Consider the following 24126-nt stretch of genomic DNA (forward strand, 5'->3'; position numbering starts at 1 on the left):
CATCAATTGTTCAATGAATTCTTGTATGCATTTAATTAAACATTTCTTCGTAATTTGGGCATAAATTGTATGGCATAGATTGAGTAAGTGCTTAGAGAGCAGGCCATCTATAAAGTTAAGATTAAAATTGTGAAAATTTATGATATCCTTGAGGAAAGTGCGATAGATACCTACACGGGTCAATAGATAGCTATCCAAGACAGTAATACCCAAAGCATGTATAACCACCGGCTGATGCATCATTTGCAATGAGAAGTTTTGAATCTGTGAAAAAATTGCAAAAAAAAACCTCGTATGTAGTGTGTGTTGTAAGATTTGAGTTTGCTTTACCTGTAACGAGAGTGTTGGATAAGAAGCCGAAGTTGGTCCGGGAGTAATGCTATGCAATTTATAAGCTATTCTGGGCAACATTTCCATGCAACCACGTGAGGTATATATAAACGCAGGAATCTCAACGAGAGCGTTTAAAATAAATAAGTAATCTTCAAGTGAAGATAATAAATTGTTAAATTTTTCCAAACATTCTCGAAATTTAAACGCACCTATATCATCGATATTGTTATAGATTGTGTAGTACATGAAGTAAAAATCGACTGATATCCGTACACCAATCATTAGAAGAACCGTCAACATTGAATATCTAAAAGCCGCCTGGAAGTTGATGTACATCTCATAGATCTTGTCATAGATCAATTGCTTCTGTCTTAGCTGCCTGCGGAGATAATCCTCAAAGCCTTCGAAGGTAGCACGCCGATTGGCAAATCTCGAATATTCCGACAGTAGATTCAACTCGTTCACTAATTGCTTCAGTTGTTGACGCAATATCTCCACATGCAAGACGAATTGTATGTTGCGGGTATGGGTTAGCCAAACAAATGGTTGATATGTTGACCAAAAGAGCATCAAATGACGACGTACTGTGCGCTGGCCTAAAGAAAAAACAACGAACAGTGCTACTTCACTTGCATTGAGACCATGGAACCACGACAGGTAACGCCAATGCTGTCGTAGTTCTTGCCACCATGATGATGATGTGGGTGTGGATGATGGCAACAGGTCAGACAACAGTCCATGTAGTCGCCAGAAACGTGCCAAGGGCCTGTGTGATATCAAAGTCTCCATATAAATGCTTACTACGGCTATTCCACCGACCGTATACTTTAAGACATCATTGAAACTTCCAAATGTATCGCCTCTATGGATAAATTCATCCTCACTGCACATACAAAACACGGCCAGAGTGGTGAGAAAAATCATTAGACACAAACTCCAAAGCTGCAGACATCTTTGTATCAACAAGGGATGCCCATCTCCTGGAAGGGGGAGGCCATGAAAGCCAAGCAACTGATAGAAGCGCAGGTGATAGTGAAGCACTCGACCCAGTTGGCCGGCCATTGCGGACTAACTGAGTGACCTATGCATGAAGTGTGACTCATTCAAAGTCAATAGTATAAAAAAGGAACACTGTAAACTTATCCCTGCTTAAGATCTTTGCCATTATAAGTTATTGATTTACACTGGGCAAAATTACTCAACAATGTGTTTTGAACTTTTTTCGAAAAGAAATACTTTATTATTATTACCAGTATTTCTATACTAGTTGTAAATTATCAACCTAAATATAATTTTTGAGCACTAGCAACTATGGCCTTCGGCTTAGAACAAAACTTCATCCAAATGAATAAGTAATCTTTAATGTAGCCTGGTACTCGTTCGCGGATCCTCGTTATTCAGTTGTCTAATTGACTGGGTCATTTAGCCAACTCATCTACACTAAATTTAGACCTATCAAATGATGGTGATTTTTTAGGTCAAGTATTAATTTTTGAAATACCTAAAGTTTTATTTAATAATATTGATATTTATTAAAGTAAAAACTAAGAAAAAAAAATGCAATAAATAAAGCTTAATAATTTGTTGTGCTACAATTTACAGGTATGGTCCATTATATTGATAACCGCCATTGCCCAAGCCCTGGACGTGGCCCACATTATAGCTATCGGCTCCGCTGTATGTCTCAGCGGCAGCAGTATTAAAACCCGTCGCCTCGGGCCAGTCGACTAGGCTGGGTCGACGACGTCGTGAGGATATTGATGACGACGCAACAGGAGCAGCATAATTATCCACATCATCGTCATAGGTATCAGAAATGCTATGAATCTGAGGAGATGGCCGAAATCCGGAGGTAATGGGTCCGGCAGAGTAGTCATAGCCACCGACATAGGCAGTTTCTTCGGGGGCCTCTAGAGTATGAGCCGGTGGCGATCGCACAGACCCTCCATGATATTGCGAGGTAGGTGGAGAATAATTGTAGCCCCCGGAGTCCGATTCAACTTCGGCTGGTTCCTCAACGGGAGCCGGTTCGGCATGTAGGTGATGATGATGATGGTGATGCGAATGGGTCTGATGGTAGTGACTGCCATAATGATAGCCAGTATCTTCAGTGTCTTCATCATGGTGATGATGCTGCTGCTTATGATATGCATGCTTTTGGCCATTGTGACGCGTTTGATGTGAGGGAGTGTCAATCACTCGATATGTTTCCACACTATTGTCCTGATGATGCTCATCAAAATCATAGTTTGGTTTGTGCGGGGCCGTTTCCTCTATAATCGTATACGTGTTGACCTTCTTCTTCGGCGGAGGAGGTGGTGGCGGTGGTGGTTTTTTGGCATAAACTTCGGTCAGATGATCTGCAATTTCCTTGGCATGATTTAAATAATCCGCATGCTCACTCATATGTTGTGGCTTATCCAAATCCGAGAGTATAACACTCTCCAATAGAGGGCTAGTGTTCTTTAGATGGCTAGGTGGACGTGGACGTAATCTCTGATTGGGATGGGGATGATGGTGGTAATGATGTATCACCTTATGCGAGGTATGCAGCTCCGGTTCCGATTGTTCCTTGGGCACATGCACCTTTATATGAACGTATTCATTACCAAAACTAGACACCAAATTAACCGGCAGTATTAACAATATTAGCCAAGGCCAACTAACTTGGCCTGTCTTCATCATGTTCAACTGCATTCTGATTTTGTCACACGCGTTTATTTTCGTTTTGGTCATCAGCTTAGGGCCGCCGCATTGCCAAAATTGGTTTAAACCGAAATCTTTCTTTTGTCAAAATTTATATACCAGCCGTTAGCCCGTTGGCCATGGCCATGGCTGTAACCAAAAACGTTCCCATAAATGAGTGAAATGCAGCAGACACTCAATTCTTGTTGTCATTTAAATACTCTTTCTCTTTTCCCTAACCAATAATATATACATATGTACTTGACGATTTTTTTGAAAAAGACTTAGCTGATTTGTCCAAAAGTTATTGCAAACATTAAACGTATATTTATCTAAATTAATGTTAAATTTTAAATTTAAAACAATAGATTACAAACTTCTGGAAGAAAGATCTAGTTTGTAAGGACAGAAATCATGGTTTGATATGGTAAGGATCAATATTTTATTTTTCTAAAATTTGTAAAAATTCTCTTAAATTATATTCAAGATGATAGAACTGTTTAAGGACTCGGACTTAACAATAGAGTAGAAAGCAACTGTAAATTGTAATTTTTTTTGTTTTTTTAAAACCTCGTCTCTTTTACTCTTTCCATGTTTGTTGTTCATCGAAACTATCTATATATTTGTCTCTCTTTTGCTGTTGCGCTCATCTAGCGGTTGTTTTGTTTTAAACTTTTGTTTTCATTATTATTGAAATGTGCCGCATATTTTTTCTAGCCGCCAGCTCTAAGGTTCCAACAACAAAAATGCATTTTTTCTCCCAAACGAAAGTTGAAGAAAAAACACACACAAAAACAAAATCAATAACGAAACACCAAAAACACAACAACAAATTCAATAATGAAAGCGTGTTTTTTGGAGTCAGAGTTTTGTTTTTTTTTTTTTTTTTTCGGTTAACGTTGAGATGAGTTCCAAATTGCTCTTCAAGAAATTACTATAACGCATATTCATTATCTTTGAGGCAGAGATTCTCACTTATATAACAGTCTGAAAAAAAGTGAAAAACTAAAAAACAAAAAAACATATGAATAACAATAAAAATAACAAAAAAAAAACAAATTAATTGTGATGCTAATAGAGCACACTGAGAAAGTTTTTGCCATAACTGACTGATAATCATCATTCGCATCATCATCTTGGAATGATATTAGGTACATATCTGTCAACAATTTACCATTTATGATGCTCCCCAAATGTCCAATGAATGTCCACTTATGGAGTCACTTGACTATATAATATTAAATATTTATGTATATGTTTTCAATTGTTGATGGGATTTAAAATAGTTTAGAAAGAAAAAAAACACTAGCACTCACTTATTTGTACATAGTTGTACATATATCCAAGTATATTTAATTATATTCACACGCTTTTCATTCAATCGTGGAAAATAACCATCTTGAAACTTGATCATTTCGTTTTCATGAGGGGCGCGGGGGTAGCGGCAATAGCGAGTGCTGGATCAAGTGTCGATCAGAGCGAGATCACCTGGCGTATGCGTAATTTATGCATGCAAAACCCAACCCAGTTAAATAATGAAAATAAAATAAATCTAAACAATAATAAAAATGAAAAATACGTAAAAAAAAGTCAAGAGAAAAAAAGAAAAAAGAAGCAAACGTCAAACGTGTTTTGCCTGTGAAGAACAGCAAAATTTAAAAACAACAACGACTGACAGATACCCTATTACAAAGAAATATGCATACATCTTAAATACTTAACTCATTCGCATGTAGTCATATTTTGTCGATTCATTGCTGCTGTTGAAGCCTCTTCTAAACTTATTATATAGTCTTAGCTTTGTATTAAACCTAAGCATCTTCTGAAGATATCTTCTCACCCTTTCGGATATGCAGAGTATCAATATAACAAAAGAGCAAAAATATTCATGGTCAGTACTGGAAACTAACGGCTTGCCGTAGACCATTGGGACAAACGTATAATATATTACGTATACCTTAACCCTAATGCCACTAGCCAAAAGCAACAACAAAACAACCAAAATAACAAAAAACAAAAAAAAAAAGTGAATGACTACAAACGGCAGAAAAGAAAAAGAAAACCGAATAAAGCCTAGAGACCAACACATTTGCTTAAACTAAAGCCTATTAGGTCTCTAATTAACTTAAGAGTCAATAGTCAAATGGCTAAGATGAATGTCTAAATGAAAGCATTATATGATAAAAGAACATTCGATCTATCTATGTACATGTAAATCCACCAAGAATCTTATACATTGCGTCATTGCGAAGGCCTAATTGGTAATTAAGTTATTAATTTGTGTGAAATAATTATAAATTCGTTAAAAACGATTTAAGCCCCCCTGCAAATAGTCGATAATTCTTGGCTTACAAATCGAATAGAAAAGTTACTACAGTTAAATCTAGTTTTGGTTTCATATATATATATAAACAAATATATGTATATATGTACATGTACTTGGAAAGTTAACCACAAAATCTGAAAATCAAACATGTGCAAAATTCTAACTTTAATCCTAATTCCGCAAATCCGCAGACCTTAACCCTAATCGTAAGACCTAAATAACGGTAAAACACTAACCTTACCCAAAGTAACTTTACATTATGCATTCCCTTATCACGTTTTGCGTTTTATTATTATTGCAAATTTTCATATTTTAGTTACTGATTATGTATTTAGTGCAAAACTAAAGTAATTATCAACATGTTGTTTGACTGCGGTTCTAGAATTTATAGAATTTTTTTCGAAACCTATTTCCAGACCACATTCGGAATTGTAGTTTTCATATTTTGTTGTATTATATTTAACTCTAGGTCGCTTGTTGCCAACTCGGTTGCAATCGTCTTCGAAGTGGTTAGATTGTCGTCTCCATCGTCTCCAACGTCTCCGGCTATGTCTCCGTCTCCGTCTCTCGGTTCGGCTTCGCCTTTTGCTGTTTGCTCTTGCATTCGCCTTCCTAATGCGGCGCCAAAACGAACCGAAATCAGTTTGAATTCTACCTTCAAGCGCTTTAGAACAAAATCCAAACAAAATTAAATAAATTTCATTAACAATTTGACTTGCAAAGCAAAGCAAATCAAATATAAATATAAATAATTGATTTGTTTGTTTTTTTTTTTTTTACTATTAGCATTATTATCGTGTATGTGTTTTTTTGAGAAAATTCAAATTTTGTTGCATTTATTTAAAGATTCTTTGCATTAAATTGCATTTGCAAATTAAAATTCACTTAGTGTGTGTTGTGTTTGTTGTCTTATTTTTATGTGTGTGAGTGTTTTATTCATTTTGTACGTGCGATAAGAGTTGTAAAATTTATATATATATATATATATTTACAAATATCTGTGGGTGATAAGCAAGAATTGTTCTACTTACGAGAATGTCTTCTGGCAAGATTTTACCAAGACGCCAGGCAGTGCCTGTCTTGTATACGAGAGGCACCCACTATGAGGTCGGCTTCGATATGGTAAGTTTATATAAGGAGTAAGGACAAATGGCCTTCGGATTTTTTCACTTCCCTTTTGGGGGTCAATACAAGCAAGAGCTAGAAATTCCGAAAATTGGGTCACGCACCTTGAAAGTTTAATTTTAGAAGCCAATATTTGATTGTTTTTAATGATTGTTTACCTACTTATCATATCTGAGTGTGGGAAAACTGAGGTAAACATGAGTTTATCAACTCAACATAAACTCTCTAGCCTTGATAGAAGAATGTGAACAAAAGTCGATGCATACATATACACTTTCTCTTCTAAACTTCCAAATAGTCTAGGACAAGAGAGACGGAAAAGGTAATGGAGTATTTCATTTAATAAATTCTTTTAACCTATCTTTTGTGTTTTTTTTTTTGTTGCTTAAACCTTCAGACTTATCAAAGAGTTATCTTTATTAGTTTGCAAATGCAATTGTAGAACTTTGTGTGTGGTTTTTTTTTATAATCGGGAATATTCCCCACCTACTGACAGAAGACTTATAAAACACAAAAACTTCTTTCTTTCACGACAGTCTAATCAGAATAATCTTTAATTTTGAAAACAAATTTAGATTTTTTTATAGTAGATGACACTCTGATCTGTATTTGAGTGTCTGGATATCATTGAATTTTGGAGATCAGGATATAAAATATATATATATGATTTCCAACCTAACTCCCTAGCTGGTGGTGATAAAATTATTAAAAATAAACTCTTTTGAACTTTTTGGTAATTTTTGTTGTTGTTTTGATTTTATTTTAAGAACATGTGCAACATCTGTTTGGCATATGCACAAATTCAGGCATTCCATGTCGTTTCCCTCTTCTATCTGTAGTTCAACGATTTCTTGAATGCCCCTCGTAAATACAAGTGGGAAAAGAGTCCCAAAAATTGCAAGGCAATGACCCTCAATTCGCAATGCAATCAATATGAAGACAATAGGTATATAGATGACATTCCATAACGTGATTCTTAACATTTGGTTCCTTTCTCTTTGTTCATTATCAAGGGCGTATCCAAGCCAACTTGCTAATTGTTGTCGCCCATATCCAGATACAGATTCAGATTCAGCTCCGGCTTCGGCTTTGGGCTCCACGACATTCTACGTCACGAGCGATTCAACCGAAATGTTTATTTTAATATTTTCATACAATATTTTTATAGCACATCAAGACAATAGATGATTATTCATAAATGTATTGTATGAACATATTTGCAGCGATTGATCGTGATCGATTATCACATTTATCTAACCCAAAGCATAGAGAAAGGGTATATTGACTTTGGCCAAAAGTTTGCAACCGAAACAAGTAGTCTATAATCTATATAACATCTAACAGAATTTGTTGCTTAAATAATAAGTAAATTATGAAATATTTCAAAAATGTAAACAATACATACATAAATATATGAATTTAATTTTTTTAATATTATGAACTATATCAAAAGAGCATTTTATTTGAGATATTGTTTAAATTTGAACTTTTAGTTAGTTTTTTGTTTACTATTAACATTTTGAAATCAAATTAGAATTGCTAATTCTCAAGGGTATACAAACTTCGGTTAACTTGTTCCAGTTTTAACTGCCTTCAATTCCAACTAAAACAAAAGATTTGATCAATAGGAGGGCGGATCTAAGTAGATAATAAACATAATACATAAAATATAGGAAAAAAAGCTTTTTAATTTATTTCAAACTAAATGACTTATACATTTGTTTTTTTTTTATATTTATTTTTTTGTGTTCTTTTCTGTTTTTTATAATTAAAATATTGTATATTCATCAAATTTACAGGGCCGCACATTTGGTTCGATGATTAAGAACTTTCTGATATTATCGAATCCATTGAATGAAACCTATTTACCCCTCTATCAGTCACCCAAAGGCAGTGAGTATCGAAAGAGAGCTACATGTGTATGTTTCAAAAATATTTCGATATATTGTGCTTTTGATTTATTTACAGGGCAAATCTATAATGAAACTCTGGAATCGGTTAAAGAAAGCTTTCCGCAATATATACGCGAATTGGAGGGTGTGGCCGATGGGGCTGAGGTTGAATTTCATAAGGTAAGTTAACAGGTTTTGAAAATTTTCCCTACGAAAAACCAAATCTAATTAGCCCCATTTAAAGGGGGTAGGCGGTCATTAGGGTGCTGCAAGTGATTCGGCCGGTGGGGTGGGTCGGTGCCTCCCCAAGTCGTCTAATTAGCGCTTAACTGTAAATAGACTTAGCTCAGCTGTCTACAATTAAATGGCCATTAAATTGAATACACATAATTGTTAAGTATTTGTTTAAATATTGTAATTTATAATTTTATTTTCAAACGGTGTGTGTGTGTGAGCTGGTGTGAGTGTTTGTGTGCTTTTTTAGAGGGTGTGGGACACCGTCAAGGCTTTCTCGTAACGGCTTAACGGTAAAGGTAAAGCAAATAATGTTGCATGTTTCGTGTTACGCGTTGCTTGCCACTTTGTCCGAAAATCCAATGACAAACATTACATGCTAGCTTAAAATTGATTCCATTTACAGTGCTCATTCAATAATGACTATCGCCTAGCAATGCATATTTTGTTCCATTGTTTATTATTCCTATAATTAACTGCTAATTACTTATATTAATCATTAATATATAATTTTAATTAACACAATATTATCAATCAATTCGCTTCGGTGCATCCCCACGTAGCGTCATAAGGTATAAGATAACGTTTATTTCAATATACATATGTATATTTCCGTTATGCACTTGGATTCATAACCGATTTGTTTGGATTTTGTGTTTTATTTATTAGGCCCTGTAGCGGCTACGACTTAAAGGTCTTCATTAAATGCAGTTTTATTTGTTTGATTTTGTTTTTAATTATTATTTAACCGCCTTTTAATATACAAGTTCAAGTGTTATTTACATCTGTTGGGTAAATCGGTAACAAAAGCCGGCGATTGTATCTCAATTAAAGAGCAATAACAATTAAAAATAATGATTATAGCTTAATAAAAAATCGATCAAAATATATACATACATACATTGGGCATTTTCCATACATAGCAAATAACCATATATACCATAAAGCAGAGCACTTTCTCCTTCGCATATTCTCTTCTCTTAGGCAATGATCACTGTATTACGTATACGCAATATTTCATATTGAGCTTGCCTCGTGCAGCAACTATAGACATTGAACTAGTTCCGTTTGAGCTTGACAATGTATGATAGACAGTAGACAGGCAAACGGCCGTCGTTCTTGCTTTGCTGTTTAAGCCAATTTCTGTATGGTTTTGGCCATGTACATATGTAGATACATTTGTATGTATGCAGCTATGAAGTCATCAACATTTTGTCAAGTGGAGAAAGAGAAATATGGCCCACGCTCATGCTTCATATATTGAAAATACTTCTACATACTTCTGCTTTAGCTTTTACTTTTTGATTACTGCTTCAAGTCAAGCATGTGGTCAGCAAAGTCATCAATTAAACGTCTTCTCATTGGCATGGCCAAGTAGTTTTCTGTCCACCCCTCAAACAGTCAATCAATAATGTCTGTGTACAAGTAAAGGGTTTCCATTTTTTTAGAACTAACATCTTTTCGTACAAAAATATTTCTCACAACTGTAGATACTAACTCTTTTAGTATTCATGCACAATTAAGTGTGGAGACTTAAAATATGAATATCAATTAGCAGATGCAGACAAAATGGACTTCTTAGTAGTTTTGTTTGTTCTTAAAACTCACAGCTGCCGTCCACTTTGTACGTCCAATGTCTGTTAATGTGTTATAATATTCTGCGTTCAATTAAATTAGTGGCCAATTAATTGCACGCAAAATCGCACTAACCTTGGCCTCCCTCCAATTTGGCTTTGACTTGGGTTACTGCTTGCTGATTTTGTTGTTGTTGTTGTTGTTGTTGTTGCTGTTGGGCTGCTGCTGTTTTGTGGCGTTGTTGTCCTCGACTTAATAATTGTAATTACAATTACTTAAATGTGTATTAATGAGCAGTTCCAAATATCAGTTCAAAAATAAATAAATTTCTCAATTACTTATCAAATTGATTCGTGCTATTGATTCCAATTGGTATATACATACATATGTATGCATTTATGTATATATTACAAATCGATCTCAATCTCAGACCCTTAATTCTTGAATTATTCGATCCATAACTTAGCTGACAAAATGCTTAAACGTTTTGTAATTGATTCTGAAATCAATTTATGTATATCGAATGGTTAATGGTGTAAAGTTTGTTTCTTAATTGAATTAAGCTTTTATTTAATCAACATTCTCACATATTTCATCTGTGTAATCAATAAATTCATAATTTACATTTTAATAGTCTTAATCAAACGGGACTACCACTTACAATTAACTAGGTACATTGTGTCTATTGATTATTAGCCATAATTTGTATACTTTATGTTTAAGCTGTTCCTCTTGCACTTGGATGAGATTCTACCGCAGGCCCTGAAGCATCAGCCAAGGAATAAGAATCAACCTACAGGCTGTTCCACTATCATAGTCAATCAGAAGGACTGTGTAAGCTCTTTTCTATCCAAATGCCAAAGATAATAATAAGAATTTGGTTCTGATTTATTTTGTTTGCTTATTTCTGTTGGTTTAGCGTATTTTGGGACACACCGAGGATGCCTTGACAGAGACATTGAATCATTATTACTTTGTGGTCGCTCACATTATCAGTGACAAGCCACAGGGTAAGTATAATGTGAAGGAAGAGCATTTCATGTCCCTGTGCTATGCCGGACATTTGCCTGGCTATACAATGAATCAGAATGCTCATGGTTTGGTGTTTAGCATCAATACCATTAGCGCAGAGCTATTGAGGGCTGGCAAGACACGTGAGTATTGAAAGTGAATGAAAAACAGTATCACATTAAAGATTGGTATCATTACAGCCCGTCACTTTCTTACTCGGGCTCTGTTGGCTACCAGCAATGTGGAGGATGCTTTTAGGGTACTTAAGGATGCAGGCGTGGGTGCAGCAGACGCTTGCTCCATTAACTTTACCTTTTTGTCGTAAGTAAATATAATTTACACATCGGCGTTTTGACTTTAATTTGTATTTGTTTCGCTTCAGGGATCCTCGACAGATGTGTTATAATGTGGAAATGGCTCCATCTCCGGAACGTAAAGATGAATCTCACTTGAGCATAAGGGAAATACCTTTGGGCGAGCATAATTATCATACCAATCAGTGTGTATAGTTTAAAAAGTAGAGAAGCGAATTTATTCATAGTGTATTGATATATTTCCCTCATAGATTTGATCGCATTCGTCAGGATCAGGCTAACGAGCTTATGATTGATTCAAGCATTTCAAGAATGCGAACATTCGGCGGCTATAGACCGCCCACAAACGAAGATGATGTGCGTCATATGCTGGGCGATGTATCCGGAGGACACTATTGCGTCTGGCGCGACAATGGACAATGTGATGAGCCCGTCAAGACTATTGCGGTGGGAATCTTTGATTTGAAATCAAAGACTGTTTCGCTCTATTCAGATAATCCGAGTCTCACACAAGCGCATTGCACATTACCCTTCATTTTGAACAAATAAACAATTCTCTTCTTATCTCATAAAAGGCAATAAAGTAATCAAACTTTGATAACAATAGTTTCATGATTTTGCAAAAACTTCAATTAAATTTAAATGTACGCGGTCAGCCGATATAAACTCCGCTATCGAGTTACATATCTCACATCTCTAATAACAAATTCTGCGCCCCAGCGGGTGACGTGCGCCAAATCTCGCCAAGATTTAGAGAAGTAGGACCATTAAAGCCACAACAAAGTTTTCCTTTTTTTTTTTTTTTAATTGTGTGTGCTTGGAGTGAGCTGTGTGTTGTCTAGTTTGGAACAGCTCATAGGCAAAATGTTCGGCTTTCTAAAATGGTTCAAGCTGCGCTTTGTTATGTTGGCAGTTGCCGTGTTGATTGGTGTTTATCGCACAGAAATACAACAGGTATTGAGAAATCTGACAGATCGCTATCTGGACCATTCGGACGGCAATAGTGCAGGTATTCCAGTTCAGTTTCAAGATCCCAAAAATGAAGCGTCTGTTAACTTGGCACTTTTCACACCTGAGCAACTGGCCACTTATAATGGTGAGAATGGAGCCCCCATCTACCTGGCCCTTCTTGGTGAAGTGTTTGATGTGACCCGCGGGGCCAAGCATTATGGCACTGGCTGTAGTTACAATTTTTTTGTGGGACGTGATGCTTCGGTTTCGTTCATAAGTGGCGAATTCGACGAGTACGATCCCGAGACGGCGGATGATGTTCTCACTTTGAAGCCTAGTGATCTTATTGGATTAGTTACTTGGAAGGATTTTTATGCTAAGGACTATGAGTACAAAGGCAAGCTCATTGGCCGTTTCTATGATGAAAATGGACAGCCTACCACTTACCATTCCAAGTATTTGACTCAACTCGAGCAAGCCCAAAAAGAAAAGACTCGGATGGAACAATTGCTTGAAAAATATCCAGGATGTAATATTGAATGGTCGGAGGCCACGGGAACCCGTGTATGGTGCACCCCAACAAGCGGCGATGGCATAGAACGTTCATGGATCGGATATCCTCGCAAACTTTATAGTCGGGGCAGTAAAAATTTTCAGTGTGCATGTGTGCCCGAACATCAGGTGGATGCATTGGATGGGGGAAAGCAGGTTAATCATGGAGACGCTATGTTTAAGCCGTATGACGACTGTGATAAACGTGCAACAGAATGCTTTTATAGGGTGTAGACAAACATTATAATTATAATTGTTTTTGTAAATCTGTTTGTTATTGATTATTTTCTAGTAAATCACAAACTAAACCCTTTTTGATTCGTCATCTTGCTAATTTTCCACCCATTGGTGGAATGGGAGTACTTTTAATCCATTCCGCCACTGCTAATGTCCCCGTCAGGGTTGGATTTAAGACCCCCGTGGACTAACCCTCTGGATCCGTCACTGGTCCCAGTCGATAGAATAGCCGATACTGTCGGAATATCGGTTATCGTTTCCCTTGGCCACTGTCCAAAGAAAACGGGAAAATAATAATAAACAAATCCGCCGAATTTTCCTGGCCTGGTCATGGATGGTGTCGATTCGGGCACAGACAGCGACAATCTGCTGTCTGACACAGTTATAGCCGGCCTCAGGAACCTGGGCTCCATCCTTAGTCCAAGTTTGACAAAGACACTAATAGCCAACTCGCTGAAATTAACACTCCATCCAGATGCTAGTATGTTTTTACTCTAAATGTCTACCAAATCGTTATTGAATTCTCCTGTTTAGTCATAGCTCCAGTGCCTGAGATCTATGCCACGAATGCGGCGAGCGCAAAGCAAAGCGAGTACGGTGTGGTCACTCTATACGCCGTGGCCACTAAGCACGGTTGGGACAGTCTCCATTTGCGACAGCAATTGGAGTCCCTTAATCTCCATGCGACTGCCATAGATGAGTTGACACGCGTTTATGAAGACAATCGAAAAGATCTCGTTTTACGGCAATTGCAATTGGGTCACAATTTCCCCCACATCACCGATGTTCAGTGGCGCATTGCCTGCGATGTGAAATCCTCCACTTCTGACAGCAGTACAGGTGTGGCCAATTTCTATATAAATTTGGGAAACTATCGTCAAAGCAGCGGCGAACGGGAGACCATTGTGGAGTTCATGTGCAATGCCGAAGAATTGCAATCCCTAATTAATCGCCTCAAGGAAATCGAGCGGCATTGCCATCAGGTGGCCATTACGTAGACGGAATAAACCAAGACCAGATAATTCATTAGAATGTATGCTATTTTAATTATTTTTAATAATATATAACAAAAAATGGAAACAAAGGGGAGGAGGAAATCAATTTTCTAACAGTTAACACAGTTTTCCTATCATTTCGATTTTGTCATCGTCGTCGATGCTAATGTTTGGATCGGAAGCAGTCACGTCTTTGTCGACTTTGTTTTAATCATTAGCAGCTCCAGTAGGGTATTGTAATTATTTGGCGCAGTACAGTATATTGTGCCTGAGAAATGTGAACCGCCAGCAACGGCATCATCGTCATTATCCTCATCCTCGGCTGCAATTACCATACATTCATTATGCTTTGTCAGACGCATGTTTATGCCTCGAAAACGGGAATCCTGCTTATATAATATGGAACCATCGCGGGGCATGAAATAGGGACGACCACTGAACGGATTCAAAAAGTCTGCCCAATATCCCAGCGACAGGAGTCGATCACTGATATCCCGGCCAGCTAAAACAAACTACAAAATAATGGAAAATAATTTTCATTTCTAATTCATTCATGTATGTACATACATACATACATATATACAATATATGAGTAATTTTGCTCACCTTGGCAGCACCTGTCTCTATGTCGCCCTCATATCGCAGTGTAAGCAATGTGATGGCGGAATCTTTTTGGGCAACAGCACGTACGGGAAACAATTCAATTAAGGTCTCTCTTATCAACATTGGACACTGGCAACAGCTGAACTCTAGTCGCATCTTATTTTCATTGGGTTCTCCTAGGAAGTTGACCAACTGGGACAGCGGAGCCAGAAGACTTACTGTGGAAGTGTCACCCTGCCAGGCGGGACCTGTGGCATTTGGTAAATAGAAGCGATTATGCTTAAGCGAAGTCAGTTCCCAATTAGGCTCCCTTTCCAAGCTATTCAGTTCATCATCGTCGCCGTCCAACCCAGTTCTACGGGTCACCGTTTTGAATGGCTGGCCAGCGTCCGACGGCGGTCCATTGCCATTTCGTTTCGAGGAGTATGAGGCAGCTTGGTTCTTGATGAGATTAGGCCCCTGGCCTATGGCAGTGCAAGTGAAAGTGGGGTGGTATATCAGATTCCCATTACGTTGACTTAACTGTCCCAGTACTCGACCCAATGTACGCGACATTTATTATTATTGTGTTTTTATTATATCACAAATACGCAGTTAAAAAATGTCGTCTTATCGGTTATCGAAACAAGATGTCGATGTTTCTCGGAGCAAATATCGATTTGTTATCGGTTATCGGAACAAATGTCTAAATGTTATCGATTATCGGCACAATTTACACCTTTGTTATCGGCTATCGGATAAAATGCCGATTTGCTATCGTTTATCGGCACAAATATCGAGTTGTTATCGTTTATCGTCGCAACTGTCGATTTGTTATTGTTTATCGGTACAAAAATCGAGTTGTTATCGTTTATCGTCGCAAATGTCGATTTATCATCGGTTATCGGCGCAGATGACTTGTGAAATTGAATTTTTAAGCTCAGTATCTAGAAGGCATACGTGGCGAGCTGATGGCGTGCATTGAAATGAGGGACATGACGACCTCTGGCAGCGACCCGAACCAGGATAGGAACAGCGGTGCTTTCACTCAACAAGAAGTAGGAATTACGAGTTCTCCAAACGACGGCAAGATCACAGTATATATATATACCAGCGAGAAACCTATGAAATTTGCCACTACCTTGAATTGCGAAGAGGTTTGCACGGAAATATGCCGCGAATTAAAGATAAAACCATTGGTCCAACTAATATACGGCATATGCGAGCGCCCGGATTTGTCAAGTAAACCTAAACCCAAAACAAAGTCAAAATCTAATAAAAACGCCAGCTTGAATAGAATTGGCTTTTGGCCCTTGCCCGGTGAGTGTTTAGATAGCAAGTTGAGCTATTGTTTCCGTATACGCTTCCGTATACCGGAAATGGAAAGACAATTACAACGTCTCGATCCGGTGAGCTATGACTATCTATATTATCAGATGCGCCATGATATGGTACATGAGCAAATCTCAGAGATACGTTATTCAGATCACAAAGACATGATCCTTGGCCTGGTTGTCCTCGATATGCTTATCGATCTTCAGATCGTTCTGGAGAGAGACAAGGCAGCAAAAGAGCTCGGGATCAACTCAGATTCTAGGGCCATGGCCATCGTGAATGCCTACAAATCATATTTGCCGCGTAGCATTCGGAAAAATCACGGCATATTTACATATTTTCCCCTTCGTAAAAGTTTCCGGAAGATCAAAGAGAAACAATTTACCCTGGATCAGCATAAATTTCATTATATATCCTCCATATGTTCTCTGGCTCCAAATTATATGATAATGGATGAGTATATGGTCAGCGTTGATGCATTCCCAAATGAGGTTGAAAGCGGCAACACGCCTTTGTCCACCAGCAGCAACAGCATACCTGATACTAATGAACCTCTCAAGGTCCTAGTTAGGTTGTGGACACATGCGTCCACTGATCACGGACTAAAAATTGCTCGGATTTCAGCTAAACCCAGGGTGAGTTTGACTTGAACGAATTAACATCAAATCTATTTTTCCCATCTTTGTCTTGCATCCGCCAGCTGACATTCATATGTATATAAGTACATATGTACATACATATACAAAATCTTTTATTCTTTTGAAGTAATCTTTTCTTTTGAATAAGATTATTATTTTTGACATACAAAAAGAAACTACATATATGTATACATATGTATTTTGATCAAGACTATACTATATGGCCTTCTGCTTGTGATAATTTGGCGACTTTAATTTACCACTTTTACCCAAGGATCCATAGTAAATACATATATGTATTTAAATTCTTATCAAAAGTTTTGTAGAAAAGCAAAAACACAAAGTTTGTTTCCTATATTATGAAGTTGAAAAGTTTTGTAGAAAAGCAAAAACACAAAGTTTGTTTCCTATATTATGAAGGGAAACCCCAAGTCGTCAAAATAGTAAGCAATAATAGACTTTTTTCCAGCATCAACAGCTCAATCGTAGTTTCTAAGTAAAGCTTATAAAAGACATGTGATTGTTATTCACGATTGTTTTGCAGTGGATTTTGGTTGCCATTACGGAAAATATTGATAGGGCTACGGTAACAGACACGAAATTGTCACTGGAAATCAGTGGCATGGTAGACGACTTTATTATGACTTTTGAAACGATTAAGGAAATGAAGTCATTCCTTTCCTATTTAAACACTTATAAGAGGTTTGCATTTGCATTACTTTAATAGTCAACTACGCTTTCAAGTAATAAATATTAACGTTTCAAGACTGACTGGATTATGGTTGAAGGATATATGCACCCAATACAGTACACCTTCGCTCAAGGATATAAAGGAAACAGCAATTCATGGTCCTATAGGCGGCATCAGCTCTTTAAGGAAACTTAACGATTATCACTGTGGATCATATATAATTCGACAATGCGATCAAGAGTACTTTACGTATTACATTGATATTAATATAAAACGGTAAGTTGTTTTTTTTTTTTATATGTATGTAGAATAGACAAACATTCCGTGGTGAAGCTGGAGCTGAAAAAAAAAAAAAAACGAAATCATTTAACTTGAACCTCCAGTGAAAGTGAGTGCCTTCTTATCAGTAATCAAGTAAACATATACATATGTAGACACACATTCCATTATTAGACGATGCTAAATGCTCTATCTTTGACTGATCATGTTCATTGGAATTATTTGATATAGTGGTCCGATCGGGCTGAATCGGCAATGTACATATGTATAATGCAATGCTTGTAGTATATATATACTCATATAATACTTCCTTCTGTATGTTTTACACTTTTGACCCAAGTTAAAAGACATATTTCGGGTAGGGTAGCTCAAAATGAATCAGAATCGATTTCCCGTTTAAGTTTCTCATTAAAAAAAAAAATTACTTTTAATGTATAGACACGGATAACGATGATGCAGAAAATGAGAATGACATCATCCATTAATCAGGTAACGCAAATTTTCGGTTCATTTGATCCCCATTTCATTTATATAAACTTTGAGTAACTCAGAGTTAGTTAGAGATACTGAGTTTCTATATATGTATAAGTCAAAAATTGACTTATGCATCTATATAATCATAATGTAAGTGACTTGCCTCTTATCTACATATGTACATACATACATATATGCAATTCCATATACTTATTTATAGTGAGAATAGTTCAGACATGCATCGGCGCTTTGATACGAAAATATTCAAAATCGAACAAGCTGGGACACAGAGCAGACCTTGGATATTGCACCAGGATAATGGTCAGAAATCATCACATTTGACATTACAATGTCTTGCGAACTCCATAGAAACCGAGGATAATAATCATAATGAGTGTGTACCGCCGTTATGGAATGACAAATACCCAGATTTGTTATTATGTTTGCCCAAAATATTGAAGACCAAAACGACTTACATTCAATTAAGCGATTTCGAATTGCGCAGTCGTAAACCACAAGTCCTGGATGGCTCAAAGGATTTGCAACGTTATATAGGTGATTCAAACAAACCCCAACCCAATTCCACCCGCACTTTACTTACTGATCACTTCATTTTTAGTAGAGGAAAACGTCTTGAGCAATGATAATTTAATGGTCACACGTCCAGGAAATTGGATACAAAAAGGTTATATCAAGGATGTTCCGGTCACACTGAAAGTTCTACATAATGAAGGAGACGTTGCCCAATTTGTTAACATGACAGGTCAATGGGGCCGCATCGAATCGCCACAATTTCTGAAATTATATGGTCTAACGCAGTTGAGTCCATTTACCATGGTCATGGAATATGCCAAATATGGTCCATTCGATCAATTTTTAAAATCATATCCAAATGTTGGCATATCTAGCCTAAAGTTGGTATTACGTGATTTGACACGTGGCATAGATTATCTGGAGGACAATGACATTAAACATAATTATATACGATGTTCAAATTTATTTATCACCGGATTTAAGGCGCCATATATATCGGTCAAAATTGGAGATCCTGGATATCCGAGACGTTATAACGAGACCGAGTAATTTGAAAGACATTTAAAATTTTTTCGATCACAATTAATAGATGTAGTTTTCATTTTCCAGTTTTGCTTGGATACCAATGAAGTTTTATAATAATCCAGAGCAGGCCAAGAGTGATTCCAAAACTCAGTACTGGGCATTTGCGACAACAACCTATGAAATATTCTCACGGTGCAGAGAGGATTTAAGTAAATTTTTGAAAGAAACATTTTTGCAGAATTACACTAATGCCGGATTCATTTTGCCAACCACTGATGAGGAACACTTTCCCTCAGAGATTAGTCATATAATTATGGATGGCTGGAGCGATGAAAATAATTTCAATCATGATGCAATTATGACGTGCATAAATAAGATTAAATGTCCGTCGGATGAGAAACCTTTACAAGAGATAGTATCTTTGGACAAGTTAAGAAGTACGTACGAACATGGATCTAACTGTAAACATAATTATATCGATTATATTGATATGTTCTTTTAGGTTACAATTCGGTAAACATTGACTTTCCCGAGTACACTGTTGTGCGCAATCGTGCTCAGGCATTAATGGAAGTGAATGGTGGTTTAGTAAAGTTTGGAATGAATAAAGAGGATAAACTTGGAAGTGGCCAATTTGGCGAGGTATTTCTGGGTCGCTATAACCATAAAGATGGTTATAATGTACCGGTGGCCATTAAGAGACTTTATGAGAGGTGCACATCAAAAGATTTCCAAAACGAAATCCATATAATGCATTCCCTAAGACATCCCAATGTGGTAGAACTGAAGCATTGGTCAGCGACATACATTATTATGGAATTTTTAGACTGTTCACTTGATCAATATTTGAAAACTAATCTAAATTTGTCAAGAAAGCAATTGGAATACTTTTCCTTGGATATAGCTAGGGTAAGATAAAAATCTTCTGACAGAAGCAAAATCTAAAACTAATTCAATATCGATATTCCAGGGCATGGAATATTTAGCTGAAAAACGTATTGTACATCGCGATTTGGCAGCGAGAAATGTTTTGGTGGAAAAAAAGTAGAAACATTGTGAAAATCTCGGACTTTGGACTGTCCAAGAAACTTAATGATGAGGGCATTTATGTTGGAGTCACAAGTCGGCCTCGCTTACCCATTGCATGGTATATGGATAATCTTTCTTTCTGACTCAATCAATAAGAAATGTTTTCTCTCTTTTCTTTAGGTTCTCGCCCGAGGCCTTCGAACACAAAAAGTTTTCAATGTATTCAGATATATGGAGTTATGGTGTAACACTCTATGAGATATTCACTCGTGGATCTGTGCCTCCATTAATTATAAGGACAAACTTACTACCCGAAATTGCAGCTTATCTGAAACAGAAAGAAAGGTAAAATAGACTTGTCAATCTGTCTTAACTATAGCTGTAGCAATTAGACCCGTAAATTGTTCCTCCTAGGTTTCCGAGACCGCAGCCATTAGAGGCATGTGCAGATTTTGTATACAATGACATTATGTTGAAATGTTGGAATGAAGAGCCTACAGATCGGCCAACATTTACAATGATTATTGATATACTCATAAAGAATATTGAAACATCAAATACTATGAATCAATCGCAGCAACAGGACCAACCAACAGAACAACCACAACAGAACCACCCAAAAGAACGGCACCAACAACTACAACAGCAGAACAATGGTAATAACATCGGAAGCAATGGCTATACAAAGATGAATGTCATTATAAATTGACATGTTCTATTCTATAATTTGTTATTTATATTTTTACACTTGTGAAGCTATCAATTTAAAACGTGTACATCTTCGTTGTTATTTTGATACCTATGGAGGACTCTTTCACTAGGTGTTCGTATTTTTAGGCCGACCTGAGAGACGACGAAAGCCCGTGACGCTTTTTTGTTTAGAGCTGCCGAGTATTTAGCGATTTAATGATATTTCCCTGTAAAATGATTATATGCTGCTGGCATTAAGGTCCACAGCGATCAGCGATCTCAAGCTGATCAAGAATATATATACTTTATGGGGTCAAAAAGCACATCCCATTACATCCATACTATCAAAATATTTTGTATAAAATTGAATTTCCCACACTTGGCAAATTCGCTCAGTCCTTAGCACTTCCGGCTGAGACCTTAGGACTATTATTCGCACCCTTAGAACTATTACTCGCACCCTTAGGAATATTCATTTTCGCCTCATCAGTTTGCCGTTGGCATCAATTGTTCGACTCCGATGTTCGAGTTCGACTCCTTTGTTTGATGTTGGCATCATTAGTTGCGGCGAGAGGGCAAAAAATTGCGGCGAATGTTCATTTTTCTACGGCTTTGGCGAATTCGGCGCGGCGAAGCGAATTTATTTCGCCATGTTGTTATTGTTTTTTTTCACCGTTGTTTAAAAAATGATAGCGGGAAGTGCGGTCGCGTTTCGCGTGTCGGGATTTTTTTTTTTTTTTTTTGTAGTTTGTTACATTCAAACTAAGTTAATTTCTTTAAAAGTGTAATAAGCACATAGAAATATTTTGCAAGGTGTGTGAAACAAAGAAATCGACGCCACCAGCAGCGGCCACATATAACAAATAACAGTGAATAACAAGAAGCAAACGTTTAACAAATACTAAATAAATAACAGTCGAAATAGTTGCAGAGAATTGCAATTGTTAAAAGTTGTTTTTCTTTTATTTTTTATAATAATAAACCAGCGAATTGTCTACGCTTCGACTTTCTGTGTGTGTGTGTGTGTGTGTGACTATGTGTGACTGTGTATGTGATCTTGGCCAGTTATTGTTGTTGCTTTGTAACTTGTTTTGTGAACGCGCGCGTAAGTGATTCATGCACAGCAGCAACAACAACAACAGGAAAATAATCCTTAAATAGAAAGAGAGAGAGAGCGATCGAGAGTGAATTGTTGTACAGCTGTCAAGTGCAAGGTAACGGCCAAAAAATCCTTTTGTAACATCCCATACGTTCAATGTGTGTGCGCGTGTGTTTGTGTAATGCCATCTCGCTTACACACACGTTATTAATGCTAGCCTAGAGAGAGATAATCTACGACGACAACACAAGCACAGAGCTGCTGCAGCTGCCTAGCAACAACAACAACTACCGCCACCACCACCACCACAAGGAGCACAGAAGATGCCGCACAAAAGCAAGTTAGAAAGAGTGAGGGAGATCCAGAAAAAGAGTGAGAGAGCGAGAAAGAGATAACAACAACGAAGAAGCGAATCGAAAATCATTAACAAAACGAAATCAAAAACGCCAACTAAAAAAAAATTAAACTATATAGAAAGTGCAACAAAAATAACAAAGAAAATAATGAAGGTTACCGTTTGCTTTGGCGATGTTCGCATTTTGGTGCCCTGTGGACCAGGCGAATTATTAGTCAGCGATCTAATCAAGGAGGCCACGCGACGCTACATCAAAGCAGCTGGAAAGGTATGTAACACCATAAATAATCTGACCAGAATCGAAATACTCTTCCACACACGTGTAATATATCGCTGGGATAGACCAAATCTAAATCCAATTTGTTCTAGTTATTTTCCAACATTTTAATGTCGCCTTTGCAGAATACTCACTTTAAACCAAATCTTTCAAAGTAGAACAGCGATTTGTAAGAATACAAAGGATGAATAACCAATTCGAATCCTTATTGGTCCAATTAAGACATCTTTGTCAAAGAAGGTGATTAGGTGGGTGGCTTTTCATTTGATTGATATTAAAAACATTGTGGGGATTGTGTGAGATGATGACGATCCTTCGATGCACTTTCAACTAGACTTAATGGGTTTCGTTGATGTTCTCCATTTTGTATACATGTTCTAGTTATTTTGGTGGTTGCCTTCCCGGCTGCACCTCCTCCTACTCCTCCTTTATGCCTTCTGCTTCTTTGTCTTGACTGGCCAAGCGGAAATGCTCCTTCTCCAGCACTTGGCACTTGAGAATATGGGAAGAATGTAATTGAAGAAATAAAACTGAAAATTCTTATCTCTTTTCTTTTAAAAAATGTTACATAAAATCATACAGTGTGTGTGTGTGTGCGAGAGCTAGGTAAAATATTTAAATAATGATAAGCTCAATAAAAACAATCTTCAAAAAAAAAAAAATTAAACAAAAAACAACAACCAAACGACCTGTGATAATAACAACAAACAAACAAACAAATCGAAGAACAACGAGAGTGAGAAGAGAAGGGACAAAAGAAGAATTATAATAAAATCAAAAACTGAACTCATTTGAACCCGCACGGAGAAGATTCGTTGTAGAGAGAGAAGAGAAAGAAGAAATTTAGGTGTGTATGTATGTATGTGTGGGGGAGAAAAAGGCTCTTTTCTGCTTCTAGAGCAGAGCGACAGGTAAACGAACACAAATTATATGACGAAGATAATGATGATGATAAAGTGGAAAAGGGGTAAAGCAAATGCACTGCCGCACATTGAATCCGAGAAAGAAACTTGATCAGCTCAAATGCCAGAAGTTTTCAAAAAATTTTCACAGTCACAGAGGGTGTGCGTGTGTGTGTGTGCACCTTGTAATTAATCAAAAATCCATTAAAAAAATAAGAAAAGGTATATGAGAAAAAAGGTTAATCCTAAACTCCCTTTTATTTTCTCAAGAAAACAAAAAATGTAAATCACATATAATGGTTTTCGAAATGATTTTTCATATTGATTAAGTCATTAGATCCCAAAAATCAAGTTATTTCCGGTATAACTTGTGTTTGGGGGGGCTGCTGTTGAGATGAGAGGGAAGACGGAAGATGGGGGCAGAGAGCAAGTTGCAACGTGTGAAACATTTCATAAACAAAAATGTATGGTATGGTTCACTTCTGG

The 24126-nt window shown here is 37.0% G+C and overlaps 8 protein-coding genes and 1 long non-coding RNA gene across 9 annotated transcripts in view; 6 read left to right on the forward strand and 3 right to left on the reverse strand.

Moving 5' to 3' along the window:
- Window positions 1-35: 35 nt before the first annotated feature.
- Window positions 36-1395, reverse strand: Gr8a (Gustatory receptor 8a). The gene is made up of 4 exons (XM_068298015.1): window positions 543-1395; window positions 331-482; window positions 175-264; window positions 36-107 (listed from the first exon to the last, which is right to left on the reverse strand). The coding sequence occupies exons 1-4, from the start codon at window positions 1393-1395 to the stop codon at window positions 36-38; spliced, it is 1167 nt and encodes a 388-aa protein (XP_068154116.1).
- A 528-nt stretch (window positions 1396-1923) lies between these two features.
- Window positions 1924-3062, reverse strand: LOC137587148 (LIM domain-containing protein A). Its single transcript, XM_068303418.1, has one exon. It carries the CDS (start codon window positions 3028-3030, stop codon window positions 1930-1932), a length of 1101 nt encoding a protein of 366 aa, XP_068159519.1. The 5' UTR covers window positions 3031-3062; the 3' UTR covers window positions 1924-1929.
- A 3099-nt stretch (window positions 3063-6161) lies between these two features.
- t (C45 family peptidase tan) lies at window positions 6162-12101 on the forward strand. The gene is made up of 8 exons (XM_068303335.1): window positions 6162-6466; window positions 8269-8362; window positions 8438-8541; window positions 10894-11004; window positions 11090-11324; window positions 11382-11502; window positions 11564-11680; window positions 11747-12101. The coding sequence occupies exons 1-8, from the start codon at window positions 6380-6382 to the stop codon at window positions 12042-12044; spliced, it is 1167 nt and encodes a 388-aa protein (XP_068159436.1). The 5' UTR covers window positions 6162-6379; the 3' UTR covers window positions 12045-12101.
- A 94-nt stretch (window positions 12102-12195) lies between these two features.
- On the forward strand, window positions 12196-13306 carry LOC137587037 (neuferricin homolog). The gene has a single exon (XM_068303275.1). It carries the CDS (start codon window positions 12360-12362, stop codon window positions 13230-13232), a length of 873 nt encoding a protein of 290 aa, XP_068159376.1. The 5' UTR covers window positions 12196-12359; the 3' UTR covers window positions 13233-13306.
- A 142-nt stretch (window positions 13307-13448) lies between these two features.
- LOC137587038 (COMM domain-containing protein 3) lies at window positions 13449-14346 on the forward strand. The gene is made up of 2 exons (XM_068303276.1): window positions 13449-13716; window positions 13770-14346. Exons 1-2 carry the CDS (start codon window positions 13566-13568, stop codon window positions 14231-14233), a joined length of 615 nt encoding a protein of 204 aa, XP_068159377.1. The 5' UTR covers window positions 13449-13565; the 3' UTR covers window positions 14234-14346.
- Window positions 14258-15468, reverse strand: LOC137587036 (uncharacterized). The gene is made up of 2 exons (XM_068303274.1): window positions 14837-15468; window positions 14258-14742 (listed from the first exon to the last, which is right to left on the reverse strand). Exons 1-2 carry the CDS (start codon window positions 15386-15388, stop codon window positions 14416-14418), a joined length of 879 nt encoding a protein of 292 aa, XP_068159375.1. The 5' UTR covers window positions 15389-15468; the 3' UTR covers window positions 14258-14415.
- Window positions 15469-15784: 316 nt separating this feature from the next.
- LOC137583154 (tyrosine-protein kinase hopscotch-like) lies at window positions 15785-21104 on the forward strand. Its single transcript, XM_068298053.1, is given in 11 exon segments — window positions 15785-16782; window positions 17330-17487; window positions 17552-17752; window positions 18450-18514; window positions 18993-19308; window positions 19373-19638; window positions 19959-20197; window positions 20259-20324; window positions 20326-20435; window positions 20498-20662; window positions 20732-21104. Coding segments are annotated over 11 exon segments (2865 nt in total). The 5' UTR covers window positions 15785-15798; the 3' UTR covers window positions 21027-21104.
- LOC137587082 (uncharacterized) lies at window positions 19640-19897 on the forward strand. Its single transcript, XR_011033861.1, has 2 exons — window positions 19640-19725; window positions 19791-19897. It is a non-coding gene; the product is annotated as an uncharacterized lncRNA (long non-coding RNA).
- Window positions 21105-21712: 608 nt separating the features above from the next.
- baz (bazooka) overlaps window positions 21713-24126 on the forward strand; it is a 32930-nt gene continuing 30516 nt past the window's right edge. Inside the window, 2 exon segments of the mRNA XM_068297200.1 lie at window positions 21713-21820; window positions 21994-22729. Coding sequence (XP_068153301.1) covers window positions 22610-22729 — 120 coding nt within the window. The 5' untranslated portion in view covers window positions 21713-21820; window positions 21994-22609.

This window comes from Drosophila tropicalis, unplaced genomic scaffold (assembly GCF_018151085.1).
Source record: "Drosophila tropicalis isolate 14030-0801.00 unplaced genomic scaffold, ASM1815108v1 contig_158, whole genome shotgun sequence".
Taxonomy (NCBI): Eukaryota; Metazoa; Arthropoda; class Insecta; order Diptera; family Drosophilidae; genus Drosophila; species Drosophila tropicalis.

What these genes read in the sequence shown, in the direction of transcription:
- Gr8a (XM_068298015.1), bottom strand. Translation starts at nt 1,395, where the DNA reads ATGGCCGGCCAACTGGGTCGAGTGCTTCACTATCACCTGCGCTTCTAT. An exon ending in ATCCAACACTCTCGTTACAG is followed by an intron (nt 265 to 330) that starts GTAAAGCAAACT and finishes ATTTTTTCACAG; the next exon opens with ATTCAAAACTTCTCATTGCA. An exon ending in ATAGCTATCTATTGACCCGT is followed by an intron (nt 108 to 174) that starts GTAGGTATCTAT and finishes TTAACTTTATAG; the next exon opens with ATGGCCTGCTCTCTAAGCAC.
- LOC137587148 (XM_068303418.1), bottom strand. Translation starts at nt 3,030, where the DNA reads ATGCAGTTGAACATGATGAAGACAGGCCAAGTTAGTTGGCCTTGGCTA.
- t (XM_068303335.1), top strand. Translation starts at nt 6,380, where the DNA reads ATGTCTTCTGGCAAGATTTTACCAAGACGCCAGGCAGTGCCTGTCTTG. An exon ending in CTATCAGTCACCCAAAGGCA is followed by an intron (nt 8,363 to 8,437) that starts GTGAGTATCGAA and finishes ATTTATTTACAG; the next exon opens with GGCAAATCTATAATGAAACT. An exon ending in CTGAGGTTGAATTTCATAAG is followed by an intron (nt 8,542 to 10,893) that starts GTAAGTTAACAG and finishes TTTATGTTTAAG; the next exon opens with CTGTTCCTCTTGCACTTGGA.
- LOC137587037 (XM_068303275.1), top strand. Translation starts at nt 12,360, where the DNA reads ATGTTCGGCTTTCTAAAATGGTTCAAGCTGCGCTTTGTTATGTTGGCA.
- LOC137587038 (XM_068303276.1), top strand. Translation starts at nt 13,566, where the DNA reads ATGGATGGTGTCGATTCGGGCACAGACAGCGACAATCTGCTGTCTGAC. An exon ending in AACACTCCATCCAGATGCTA is followed by an intron (nt 13,717 to 13,769) that starts GTATGTTTTTAC and finishes TCTCCTGTTTAG; the next exon opens with TCATAGCTCCAGTGCCTGAG.
- LOC137587036 (XM_068303274.1), bottom strand. Translation starts at nt 15,388, where the DNA reads ATGTCGCGTACATTGGGTCGAGTACTGGGACAGTTAAGTCAACGTAAT. An exon ending in TAGAGACAGGTGCTGCCAAG is followed by an intron (nt 14,743 to 14,836) that starts GTGAGCAAAATT and finishes ATTATTTTGTAG; the next exon opens with TTTGTTTTAGCTGGCCGGGA.